The sequence below is a fragment of the Taudactylus pleione genome, unplaced genomic scaffold (assembly GCF_031769625.1).
Source record: "Taudactylus pleione unplaced genomic scaffold, aTauple2 ptg000016l, whole genome shotgun sequence".
Taxonomy (NCBI): domain Eukaryota; kingdom Metazoa; phylum Chordata; class Amphibia; order Anura; family Myobatrachidae; genus Taudactylus; species Taudactylus pleione.
The window spans coordinates 48,320,932-48,333,499 of record NW_028284418.1 but is presented as its reverse complement, the minus strand read 5'-3'; the positions used below and the strand labels follow the sequence as shown (position 1 = coordinate 48,333,499).

Here is a 12,568-nt window from a genome sequence, read left to right as displayed (position 1 = left end):
ACTTATTTCACCTTTACATATGGTACATATGGCAAGACAGTTGTTGTCCAGATTTGGATAGAAATATTGCCAGACCAAAGAGGTGGAATGTTTGGTCTTCTGCCCAGGCATGACCGTGATGGGCTTTTTCATCCCACGGACAACAACTGTCTCCCCCGGAGCCTAATTTAAACAAACCACATCACCATCAGAATCCTCCTCGCCAACTTCCTCCTCAGCGCCAGCTACACCAGTATCCTCATCCTGTTGTACTTCAACATTTGACATCTTCAATTTGCATATCAGCAAGTGGACTGTGGGTGCTCCTTTCAGCACTTGCAGGGGGCATGCAAATGGTGGAAAGAGCCACCTCTTCCCGTCCAGTGCTGGGAAGGTCAGGCATCGCAACCACCACCACACTTGGACTCTCCTTGGGGATTTGTGATATCTTCTTAGAAAGCACAGTTCTTCGCTGTGCTTTTGCCAGCTTAACTCTTTTGATTTTTTTAGTGGGAGGAGGGCTTCCATCGTCATGTGAAGCTGAACCACTAGTCATGAACATACTAGGGATCGACCATAGCCGTTCCTTGCCACTCCGTGTCGTAAATGGCATATTGGCAAGTTTACGTTTCTCTTCAGCTGATTTAAATGTTTTTTTCAAGGTCATTTTCCTGAACTTTGTCATTTGGGATTGTATGTGCCCTCTACTATGACATTGGGCATCGGCCTTGGCAGACGACGTTGATGGCATGTTATCGTCTATGTCATGACTAGTGGCAGCAGCTTCAGCACTAGGAGGAAGTGGTTCTTGATCTTTCTCTATTTTATTTTTATCGGAGAAAGTTTGGTCCTCCATTTATGTTATATCGATTTGATATATACGTGCGGCTAAACACAGAAACTATTTTTTTATTTTTGCTGGAGAGTTGTGCACTTTGTGGGTTACACCACCCTTTAAGAAATGAGCCAGCCGGCTCTTTACTTATGGGACACAGGCGCACGCTTGGCGCTGCTCCTTTGTTGATGCACGTGCGGCTACTGCGCACACAATTCACAAACACAGAAAATATTTTTTTTGGGGTTTGGAGTGTACTTTGGGGGTTACAGCACCCTTTAATGGTCAAGCCAGCCGGCCCTTTACTTATGACACAGGCGCACGCTTGGCACTACTTTGTTGATGCACGTGCGGCTACTGCGCACACAATTCACAAACACAGAAAATATTATTTTTTTTGGTTTGAACTGGAGTGTACTTTGGGGGTTACAGCACCCTTTAACGGTCAAGCCAGCCGGCCCTTTACTTATGACACAGGCACTCGCTTGGCACTACTTTGTTGATGCACGTGCGGCTACTGCGCACACAATTCACAAACACAGAAAATATTTTTTTTTTTGGTTTGGACTGGAGTGTACTTTGGGGGTTACAGCACCCTTTAACGGTCAAGCCAGCCGGCCCTTTACTTATGACACAGGCGCACGCTTGGCACTACTTTGTTAATGCACGTGCGGCTACTGCGCACACAATTCGCAAACACAGAAAATATTTTTTTTTTTGGTTTGGAGTGTACTTTGGTGGTTACAGCACCCTTTAACGGTCAAGCCAGCCGGCCCTTTACTTATGACACAGGCGCACGCTTGGCACTACTTTGTTGATGCACGTGCGGCTACTGCGCACACAATTCACAAACACAGAAAAAATATTTTGTTATTTGGTTTGGAGTGTACTTTGGGGGTTACAGCACCCTTTAATGGTCAAGCCAGCCGGCCCTTTACTTATGACACAGGCGCACGCTTGGCACTACATTGTTGATGCACGTGCGGCTACTGCGCACACAATTCACAAACACAGAAAATATATATTTTTTTGGTTTGGACTGGAGTGTACTTTGGGGGTTACAGCACCCTTTAACGGTCAAGCCAGCCGGCCCTTTACTTATGACACAGGTGCACGCTTGGCACTACTTTGTTGATGCACGTGCGGCTACTGCGCACACAATTCACAAACACAGAAAAAATATTTTGTTATTTGGTTTGGAGTGTACTTTGGGGGTTACAGCACTCTTTAACGGTCAAGCCAGCCGGCCCTTTACTTATGACACAGGCGCACGCTTGGCACTACTTTGTTGATGCACGTGCGGCTACTGCGCACACAATTCACAAACACAGAAAATATATTTTTTTTGGTTTGGACTGGAGTGTACTTTGGGGGTTACAGCACCCTTTAACGGTCAAGCCAGCCGGCCCTTTACTTATGACACAGGTGCACGCTTGGCACTACTTTGTTGATGCACGTGCGGCTACTGCACACACAATTCACAAACACAGAAAAAATATTATTTTTTTAGCACTTGGGGGGAGCACCCCTGATGGACAGAGCACCCCCTGGACAACACTACAGCACCCCTTTAGGACTGGGACACTGCACAGGACTTTGGAGTGGACACAGCCCCTATGGAGAACTGACTGCACAACACAGTCCAGCCAGCCTCTCTGGACTTTGAAGTAGTGGACACAGCCCCTATTAACAACAGCAGCACAGCACAACACAGCCAGCCCCTATGGACTTTGAAGTAGTGGACACAGCCCCTATGGACAACAGCAGCACAGCGCAGCACAGCACAGCACAACACTACTCTGCACTACACTACACTACACTACACAGCCCAGCCAGCCCTAACTCCCACCCTCCCTCTTCACTGTCCACAGCCGAGTGAGAAAATGGCGCCGACGCAGGTACCTTATATAGGATCCAAAACCCGCGAGACCCGGAAGGCGGGATGATGACGTTTTGCCTCGATTTCAGATCCGAGTCAGGCGGGAAAAGTCGAGCCTGACTCGGATCTGACTCGGATCGGGGGGGCTCGGGGGGGTTCGGATTTCAGAAATCCGAACCCGCTCACCCCTAGTCTAGACACTGTTGACCTTTTTACTGTCTATCTGCTAATCCACACCCCCATATAAAAATGCTGCAAGGTCTTCTCCACTAGTAAATTGTACGTACTTTACATGTTTATTGTGGCCCCTTCAAATGAGTATGATCACCCAAAGCAGCCTTTGGACTAGAAAAGGTTGTGCACCCCTGGTTTAGATGAAGGTTTATAAAATTGAAAAAGTGAAAAGGAGCAATACCTAAGTGACTTAACACAAAAATGATAAAGGCCATTAAGCAGTAGAATAACATATTTTTACTCTTCATGACTTTCATGAAGCTGGAAGTATAAATATTATTTAGATAATTACTGGTTTTGGCTTTGCCTACAAAACCTGTCTAAAGACTGCTCCCTGTCATTGAGATAATAGGTAATATTTTGCTGTAGCCACAATATGAAGGGTGTGATACTGTAGATTTTTCAAATATTTGGTTATTACGTGCCTAACTGCGGTTAATACTGTGGTGACGCTGTAAAAAATAAATCTGTGGCTGTGTATCTTTTGTGTTTTCAACATAGGTTGACAAGTTAAATTATAGCTCTTTCTCCTAGTATTTGTGAGAAATTAAATAACACAGGCTCTTAATACAAATACGTTGCGCTGAAGTTCCTTTATGTCCTGGACGTGACACGAAATGGCCCTATGTGAGTTTCTCAGAGAATGTTTTCTGAGATTTCTGGGAGGATGACATAGGAGAAATGTTCAGGCCAAGGGGTCTTTTGAAAAGGTGTCTTCCAGCAGTCAAGAAGGTTGTATATGGTGTCCCAGTAGGACACAGTTACAGGTCAAGATCACCAAATGTAGAAAAGTACCCCAGTGCCCACAATTTCTACAGCAATTCGGAATTAAGTAGAAACTATTTTACTCAGCATATCAGGAGTATAATACCATTGATATTATATGATTAGTTTATTTCCAGTTTCTTTTATACCAGTGCAGAAGGAACGCTCCTAGGGGTAAATTTACTAAGAATCAAGTTTAGTCGAGTTTGTTTTTCTTCAAACTCGATTTGCATCGCCAAAACTCGGGTGAAAGTGAGATTGCCGATGGTGATGCAGATCGAGATATCTCCCCCGAGTTGCAAGTGAAGATAAGATTTGATTACTCTCCCGAGATTGCAGTGTTTTCTCTCTGCACATATCAGTGAAATATGTGCTTGCTGCTTGTGTGTTTGGACCTTTAAAAAAGGATTAAATGTTATTTATAAAAATGACGTGAGGTTCCCCCCCCCCCCAAAAAAAAAAGACTAACCAGCCCCTGACTTGTCAGCCTGTCCTGGTTGTTAAAATTACAGGGGTAAAAATGTGTAGGGTTCCACTGTAATTTAAGAACCAGCAACAGGCAGCAGGGACAGAGCTGGTTTTAAATATATGGTAAAAAAAAGTTGCGTGAGGTTCACCATATATTTAAAACCAGCTCTGGACCTTTCTAGCGGGGGACTGATGCCACAGCCAGGGGAGCCCTTTCACCGGGCCCCCCAGCCTCAGCATCAGCCCTGACCACTAGTTAGCCCAGGCCAGGGATCCCTGGGGAGTTGGGGACCCCTCCAATAAAGGGCTCCCCCTCTCCAGGGCACCCCTGGCCTAGGCTGATAGCCTGGGGCTATCCCCACCACCCCTGGGCGGTGGGTGGCGGGATGATAGTGTAGGTGTAGTGTTATAGTTTACTTAGCAATGGGTGTGGTATGATTGAACGACAGCTATGTCAGCATGCATCAGGTCGACATGGTTGAACTGTCAATATGCTTGGCATGTTGACAGTGAACATGTCGATATTCATCATGTCTACACGGATGAAATGTCGAACTGATAAACTGCTGACTCGTGATCTAGTGGTGTGGTGTCCTACCTTCTCCCCGTAGCAGTGGTGGGTCCAGCGTCTTCTTCTGGGTCCCGGTCACATGCGGAGCAGTTCTAGCAGCAATGTCTCAACAGTGGCGTTCCGGTGAGTATTGTACCCGTTATCCCTAATCTCTAACCCCCCCCCCCCCCTGCAACCTAATCCTAAACTCCCCCCTAATCCTAACACTCCCGGCAGCGCCAAACCCTAATCTTCAGTCTCTTCACAATGTCGACATTCTAAGGATGTCAACCTGGTGCCTGTAGGCATGTTGAACCATGCCGACATGCTAATTTTGACATTGTGGTGTCGACATTATACCAGCATCAATATGGCTATGGATGCACAACAATTTCTGTAACATAGGTTCCTGCATTAAGAGAGCTGCTCTAGTTGGAGTAAGTACATGTATGTAAACAAAAATCACTGCAGATGACATATTTAACAGCCAATCATTTACCATTTGTGTATCAGTATGATTTGCATATTGTATCTATTCTGCATTTTTTAAGGGAGCTCAAAAGGTTCAGACTTTGCTCCATTCAACAGTGCTTAGAATTGTCCTTAAATCTGGCTGGTTGGAACGAACATCTGGTAAAGTATGGGTGCAAATGATAATCATCTATTTTCTTACAAATACCATAAAACGGACGCAAACAGTCAAACAGATTTAACCAATTTGTCTGAACAACCATTTTTGTCTGTTTTCCAGTGTTTGGCCAACACTGCACATCTAAAACGTACCTCTCCAAGGTCCCGCATTGGGGGTCTCAGCGCTGCTCAAAACGTTGCAAAATGGCCACAGTGAATAAATCGCCAGGAAAATGTCAGCAGCGCCATTTCCCCGCCAATCTGCGCATTCGCAGTAGACTCTGGGTACACTCTAGTGCCCAGAGTCTACTGATGCTGCGGTGGCCGGCCAGCTGCGTCAGTCGGCTGCTGGCCGCCGGGGAGAGAGAAGGGGGCCTTGGATGGGGAATGCACACGGACCCCCTCCTCTCTTAAGACGCCCCTGCATACATTACCAGATTTGCATTCTAACCAGCCAGATTAGACAGACAATTTTCTAGCGTGTACCTAGCTTTACAATGCCTATAGGATAGGGGCAGGCAATAAGCTTCCCCCCCAAATGTTGTAAAACTACACATCCCAGCATGCCCTGTCACAGTTTTGCTATGTAGTCATGCTAAAAAATTTTGCAATGCATGCTGGGATTTGTAGTTCAACAACAGCTGGAGAGCCGCTTATTGCCCACTCCTGCTATAGCACCAAGCTTGGGAACCACTGCTATAACAGCTAAATTTGTCCACTGACTTATAGGGCCGAATAGCTTAAAGATATGAACACAGGTTTATTACAGTCATATAACCCATACAGTACAAGGCACTTCTGCCTGCCACCCAACAGTACTTTCTACACATTGCTGTACCTATTTAACTGATTAAATTGATCACTGGGTAATAGGTATACATTCAGCCTAATTGCTTTACGGACAATCAGCATGAGAACTCACCTTTTAATGTATAGAAACTTAGATATAATTGATCATTAGAATAAACTAATAAAACAAATGCAGTTTGATTTTATGTTACAATGTATAACATGCTGAAAATCACCACAAAAAGAGTTCAAACTACATAATGAAAGGTATGCATTTATTCCATTAAGGTAATAGCACAGTTCAGTAATAGCAAATGTAACAAAACATTTGACATCCCAACTAGTGCAGGCAAAGTGTACCTACAGTATGTATGAGAGACCACGTGACTCAATCAGTGCAATTTAATGATGCTGCCCCAGACAGCCCCCATGATGCCTGCAGATACTATCTTTTTATTAAATGAGAGCAGAGGCAGAATATTGATAAACATTTTGTTAGAATTTCTTATGTAATGGTGTTTACAAAAAAAAAACTTTTACATGAAAGAAAAATGATAAATCTGATTGTTTTATTTAATAGTTGTATTCTGCAGCACAGAGCATTACTTACTGTAGAGATGAGCTGATGCAGATTGTAAGAAGTAACATACAAAAGTATATAAACAAGCATATTTACATTTATTCTGTATAATATTGGAACAGGTGTCCTATCTAACCTCATATAAACTATCTCTGCATGGTGACACCTACCCTCTCGTCCCTCATTATATTATATGTTACATTGTAACTTACTTTGAATAGCTTGGAAAGTTCTACAGAGATCCAGTTCTAAGCACTAATGTAGTAACAAGGTGACGCCTAAAGAATGCGGCATAATTAGCGGCTGCCCCCCTGTACGGTATGTCACACTACAATAATATCCCTCATCCTTAGACTAAACCCAATTATTGCCAATTGGCATTATCATGTCTGTTTGTCCCTGTCCGACAATACAGTCATTTCCCAGCGCTGTATCCTATGGAGGGGAATTCTCCTGATGTCCTATGCTGGATGCATGTAGCTGGTTGCCCCAGTCCATGTGTTGTGTCACTGGTGTCACTGGTCACTAGTGGGAAAACGTTGCTGGAATGAAGTGATCACAGAGGTGTGGGGAGCCCAGGGCCAGGTAGCCCTGACACTGGTCCTGATGGAAGGGCTCATAGTGATGAATGGGGGACCAGTGCCCTTTAGCCTGTGAGAGGATCCTGCTCAGAGCCATGATGTAGCTCAGAGCCATTTGCAGGGTCTCATACTTGGAGAGCTTCTTGTCCTCTCCCCACTGGGGCACCACTTTCCTCAGGCTATCAAACGCCGTGTTCAGCCCTTGCATCCTCCTGCGCTCCCGGGCGTTGGCAGCGAGCCTCCGCTTGGTTATACCTTGCACCTTGGCCGGCATGCACCTGAGTGGGCATCCTGTGCATTGCGCCTGGCAGCCAGCTGTGATCTCTCCCTGGGCTGGGGTGTCAGACTTCATACTGAAGCAGTAATCCGGAGTCAGAGATGTCAGGGGAACCAGAGCAGCTTCATAACAAGTCCATGTGTAAGAATATTACTACCTCGCTGGCATGAATACATTGCAGATCACCTCCATGAGTAGTGTAGCTAATATTGTGGCTGGGAAGGGCCAGCATTTATATACTATATGTAGGGGGCTAAGCAGATGGTGGCAGGTGGGCAGGCGTCCCTAAGCCCCCATACCAGCTCATTACCACCCTGGGAACTATATGCTAGGATTCTGGGAAATATATCAAATCTGTAAGTATACAGCATGTATTTGCTTGGAAGGTCTACGGGATACTGCCCAGGCCATCTGTACTGATGCTGCTATTACAGCAGTTACTGAGATCTCATTAATAACTAGCTCAGCACCAATTGTCCAATGCTACACCCACTGCTACTGTATGTTACCAGTCCCTGCAAACTCCTCTCATAGCTGTAATATTGGATGATAGATTGCTGGAAAAAAAATCTGTGGTTGTTGTGCGACACTACATATCTGTGGGTAATATATATATATATATATATATATATATATATATATATATATATAATATACGTGTGTGTATTTATATATAAATATATATATCCACTGCCAGAATAATCTATGGATGTGTGTCAATATATATCTATGGGTATATAATATCTACATGTATCCTGCTGAAAAAAAATCGTTGGTTGTGTGACATTACAGTGCGTGTGTGTGTGTGTGTATATATATATATATATATATATATATATATATATAATGCTAAAAAGAAACTTAAAGGTTGCATGGTTGCGTGACAGTATATATCTGTGGATACATATGCATATATATACATATATATATATATATATATATATATATATATATATATACACTTCTATCTATCAATATATACATTTTATTATGACTATGCCATTAATCATTCTAGATCTGATTGTGACATCAGGACAATTGTTGCTGGTCTGACTCCCAAGCGCTGGGGTTTAGTAAACAGATCATTAGCCCTCGGAGAAGCTGTAACATGTGAAATGAGGCTTAATAATCCCACAACAATAGGATGCACTTGAGACATAATTGACTCCAACATGACAGATGTTGAATTGAGGTCATTATCACATGCTGGGGTCCTATAGTGAGCTACATGTAGCAGTCCAGATCATTTGTTGTTTTATGTTCAAATATGATCAATTACTAATATCACAGCACATACTTGTCATTCTTATTTATGTCGATTAATATCATGGATAGTCTATTGCTTCAACTGTGTCACATTTTATTGACGGATTCTTTTGTACATGTCCCTTGAAACACATCACAAAAAAGCCCAACACACAGCTTATAAGCATTTACTTTACTGTACATTCTGCTGTGCCCGTATGTGTATACTGACAGTCCTACAATCACAACTGGTGCAGTGACAAGCTCAGATTCTATCATTTTCTAGTGCAGGTTATAAAATTATAATAAAACCTCTTTGGTTGCGATGAACATGGTCACTTCAAGAGCTTTCCACAGATGTACAGCTGAATTAAAGAAACAAACCCTCCAGAGGCCATTATTACCTATACTTGGCATACACTGCCAGATAAAATGTCTGTCAGACCGACAGTGTATTGGCTCCGATATCTGCGCTCTTCCCCAGAGGAGGAGACATTTCCCAGTTCCTTCCCTGTGAAGGAACAGTGGAAAAGATTGTTGTTTGGCTGCGTCTGAACATACACTGCCCGAAGCCGACCACTTTCACTTTAAAAATAATGGTTCGAACTGGCATGCTGGACTATCCGGCATGCCCGAATGATTGATATTTTCAGATTGGTCGTCTGCATACAGGCATACATTGGTTGTCTGCATACGTTATCTAGCCGATCCACCGATATCGGGTTCTCAAACTCGGTCCTAAGGACCTCAGACAGTTCATGTTTTCCAGATATCCTCACATAAAACGCAAGTTAAATAATTAGTGAGACCCCCGGATCTTTTAAAATGTGTCAGTGAGTAATGAATACACCTGTGCACCTGCTGGGTGACCTGGAAAACGTGACCTGTGTGGGGTCCTGAGGGCCAAGTTTGAGAACCACTGTGTTAGTGTATGCCCAGCATTTTGCTTCACCCCCTGCTGTCCTGCAGCTCTGCAAAAACAAGCAAGTGTCACAGCCGCCTGGAGTTATTAAAATGCCCACTGGCAGCTTCGTAATTCCAAGCGACTGTGTACAAAGACGAAGCATCGGTTGCCGATCAGTCAGTGTTCGACCTTCTGAGTAACCCTATAGTCGTGCAGCATGGACGCTGGAAGTGAGACGCCGGAGCCATTTTTGCTGTGTACGGGATCGCAGTCACACGCTAGAAATGGTCATGACACCTCTGCGTTTGAGTTGCCACCTCCCCCCTGCCACCCACAAATAAATCCTCACTGTGATGGACAACAAAAATAAAACTTGATGCATGCGCAGTGCGACGTACATTACTGATAATTGCTCAACTACGCAAACATCGTCATTGCATCCATCTCTGAATCATGCCGTACAGATATTCCCAGCTATATTTTTGCCAATGGCGTGGCGAATCACACCACACCTAGCGCCTCCATAGGAATGCATGGTGTTCATGCCATAGAGTAGCGTGGCGTATGCAGTGGCGGGGAATCGCACATGGCGCGATGCATGTGCATGTTTGTGGCACAATCAGCCACAATGTAATTGGGCGCATCTGTATATCAGTCTATGGCGCTCGCAGTAAGGGATTAAAACAGTGGTTATATTGCCCAGAATTCCCTACAGTGCTGTCCAGATAAAACAGAATGGAACTGTCCACATTACAGGCACATTCTCAATAAAAACCTGCTGCCCACTGCCAAAAAGTTCCAACTCTCTGCTTCTCAACAGGACAAAGGGCCTGATTTAGCAAGGAACGCAGTTGCTAATACACACACAATCGGCCAATTGTTGCGTACTGAGCATGTGTATGCATCGTAGTGTGCGTGCGCGAACTAGCTATTTCATTCGGGACTGCGATCGCAGTGACATCAAGGACCCATCGCAGAGTGTTTGACAGGAAGTACCGTTTGTGGGTGGTGATTAGGGCGTGCCAGTGCGTTTCAATGGCCTTTCAGGGGTGTGTATAAATTATCCACTGAGATGCCTACGCAGTCTGAGGTCTCATAGTGTGAGTGGTTGTTAGCAATTTCTGAGTAAGGTCAGGGCTTGTGCAAGTGTGCGTGAGGTTGCGATGGTACTCGATTGTACCGATGGTTTCGCAGTCTTGCTATATATTTACGGATCTGTGGTAAGTAAAGTGGGCGTCCTTGCGTAGAGCTGTGAGGGAATAGCGATCACAATGAATTAGCATACTATCGCAGTTGAACTGCGTGCGTAATCGCTATTACATACGCAGTTGCGTACAGTAGTGAATCAGATCCAATCTAAATGAAACAATAACACTAGAGTGGCTTTTCATTTTAGAAACTCATTGTCTAAGATCATTATTATTTTCCTGCATGGGAATACTCTCTGAGAGCGAGAACGTCGTAAAGGTCTGATTGGGGGCTGGATACACTGTAAAGGGACTGGATGTATATATAAATCACAAAAAGTATAACTGAGTGCTGGGAAATGTGTATTTTACTGCTAAGATTTGTTCCTTTTGTAATTGATTGTTAAGTAGAAAATAAAAGAAATTTGCATTGCTCTTTGTATTAGTAATCCACATCAGAGCCGTAACTAGACTTTTTGGTGCCCTGTGCCAGAAAGAGCATTGGCGCCCCCCTCATTTTTCAAAGGGACATAATGCAAAAAAGGGGAATGTACTCATGGGGAAGGGCCGGGGAAGAGATAGGGGAGGCCAGGAGATGCTGGGGATGAAATTAGAGGAAGCTACAAGTGAGAATGATAATAAACAGAAATCTGACAGGCCCAAATAGCGCCCCCTGCCCTGCGGTGCCCCATGCCATGGCACTGTTCGCACTACCCTAGCTATGGCCCTGATCCACATCACTATATCCAATGGAAAATTACATTCACAAACATCAGTGTACTATACAGGACTGTGGGGCCGATTCAGACCCGGACGCTATGGGTGATTGTCGCCCATCTGCGCATGCGTGTGCAGCAAAATACGCATGCGCGAACCAGTCTCTGCGATGGGGAAGTGCTCACTCGAAGCCCGCAGACGGGCTGCTCCTTTGAGTGACAGATAGTGCCGATTGTGGGTGGTAACAGGGGAAGGTCCGGGAGAACGAGGGAGTGGATGTGCGAATGCAGGCATGTCTGAGCATCAAAACGGCGCTCTTTGTGTGTGCATAATTAGCATGTCAGCGTCATTGTACACGTCACCTGGTTGTATTTCAGCCTGCAGTGATCGCAGTGCATGCGGTGGGGTAGGGTCTACTTTAAGGGCTGCGAGCAGCTCCGATGGCTTTCAATGTTACTGAATAACCATACACTTCCTGGAGATGGAATAACCATACACTTCCTGGAGATGACGTGTGCTAAGAAAGAAAAGTGGGCGTCTTTAGACTGGCATGCAATCACTCTGCTGTCGCTCTCTAAGACATAGAGGGCGTCCTTTAGCCAGGCTGTACGATCGTGGCATTTGTATATCCGCCCCCTGGCGGCTGCGAGAGAGCGCAGCTTAGCGTCCGGGTCTGGATCAGCCCCTGTGTCAGATGTGAGATGCATTGCACATGTGAGATGATGCTGTATGTTGTATGGGGTCTGGGATGTTGGAACCATTATTTACTTGTTTCCCGGTTGTAGGTTTAACCCTTTCACATGCATAGGTAGTTTATTAAAGCAAATTTCACACTTATGCCATGTTTCTTTTCTTTCTTTTTTCTTTTTTTGTAGTAAAAGTTATTTTATTAGAAGAAAAAGATTTTGTATTTTAAAGGACACATAGGGATTTCCTTTTTTTAGCAGG

At 44.5% G+C, this 12,568-nt stretch overlaps 1 protein-coding gene across 1 annotated transcript; it reads right to left on the bottom strand.

Moving 5' to 3' along the window:
* Positions 1 to 7,234: 7,234 nt before the first annotated feature.
* On the bottom strand, positions 7,235 to 7,564 carry ATOH7 (atonal bHLH transcription factor 7). Its single transcript, XM_088476762.1, has one exon. It carries the CDS (start codon positions 7,562 to 7,564, stop codon positions 7,235 to 7,237), a length of 330 nt encoding a protein of 109 aa, XP_088332888.1.
* Between the last annotated feature and the right edge of the window lie 5,004 nt (positions 7,565 to 12,568).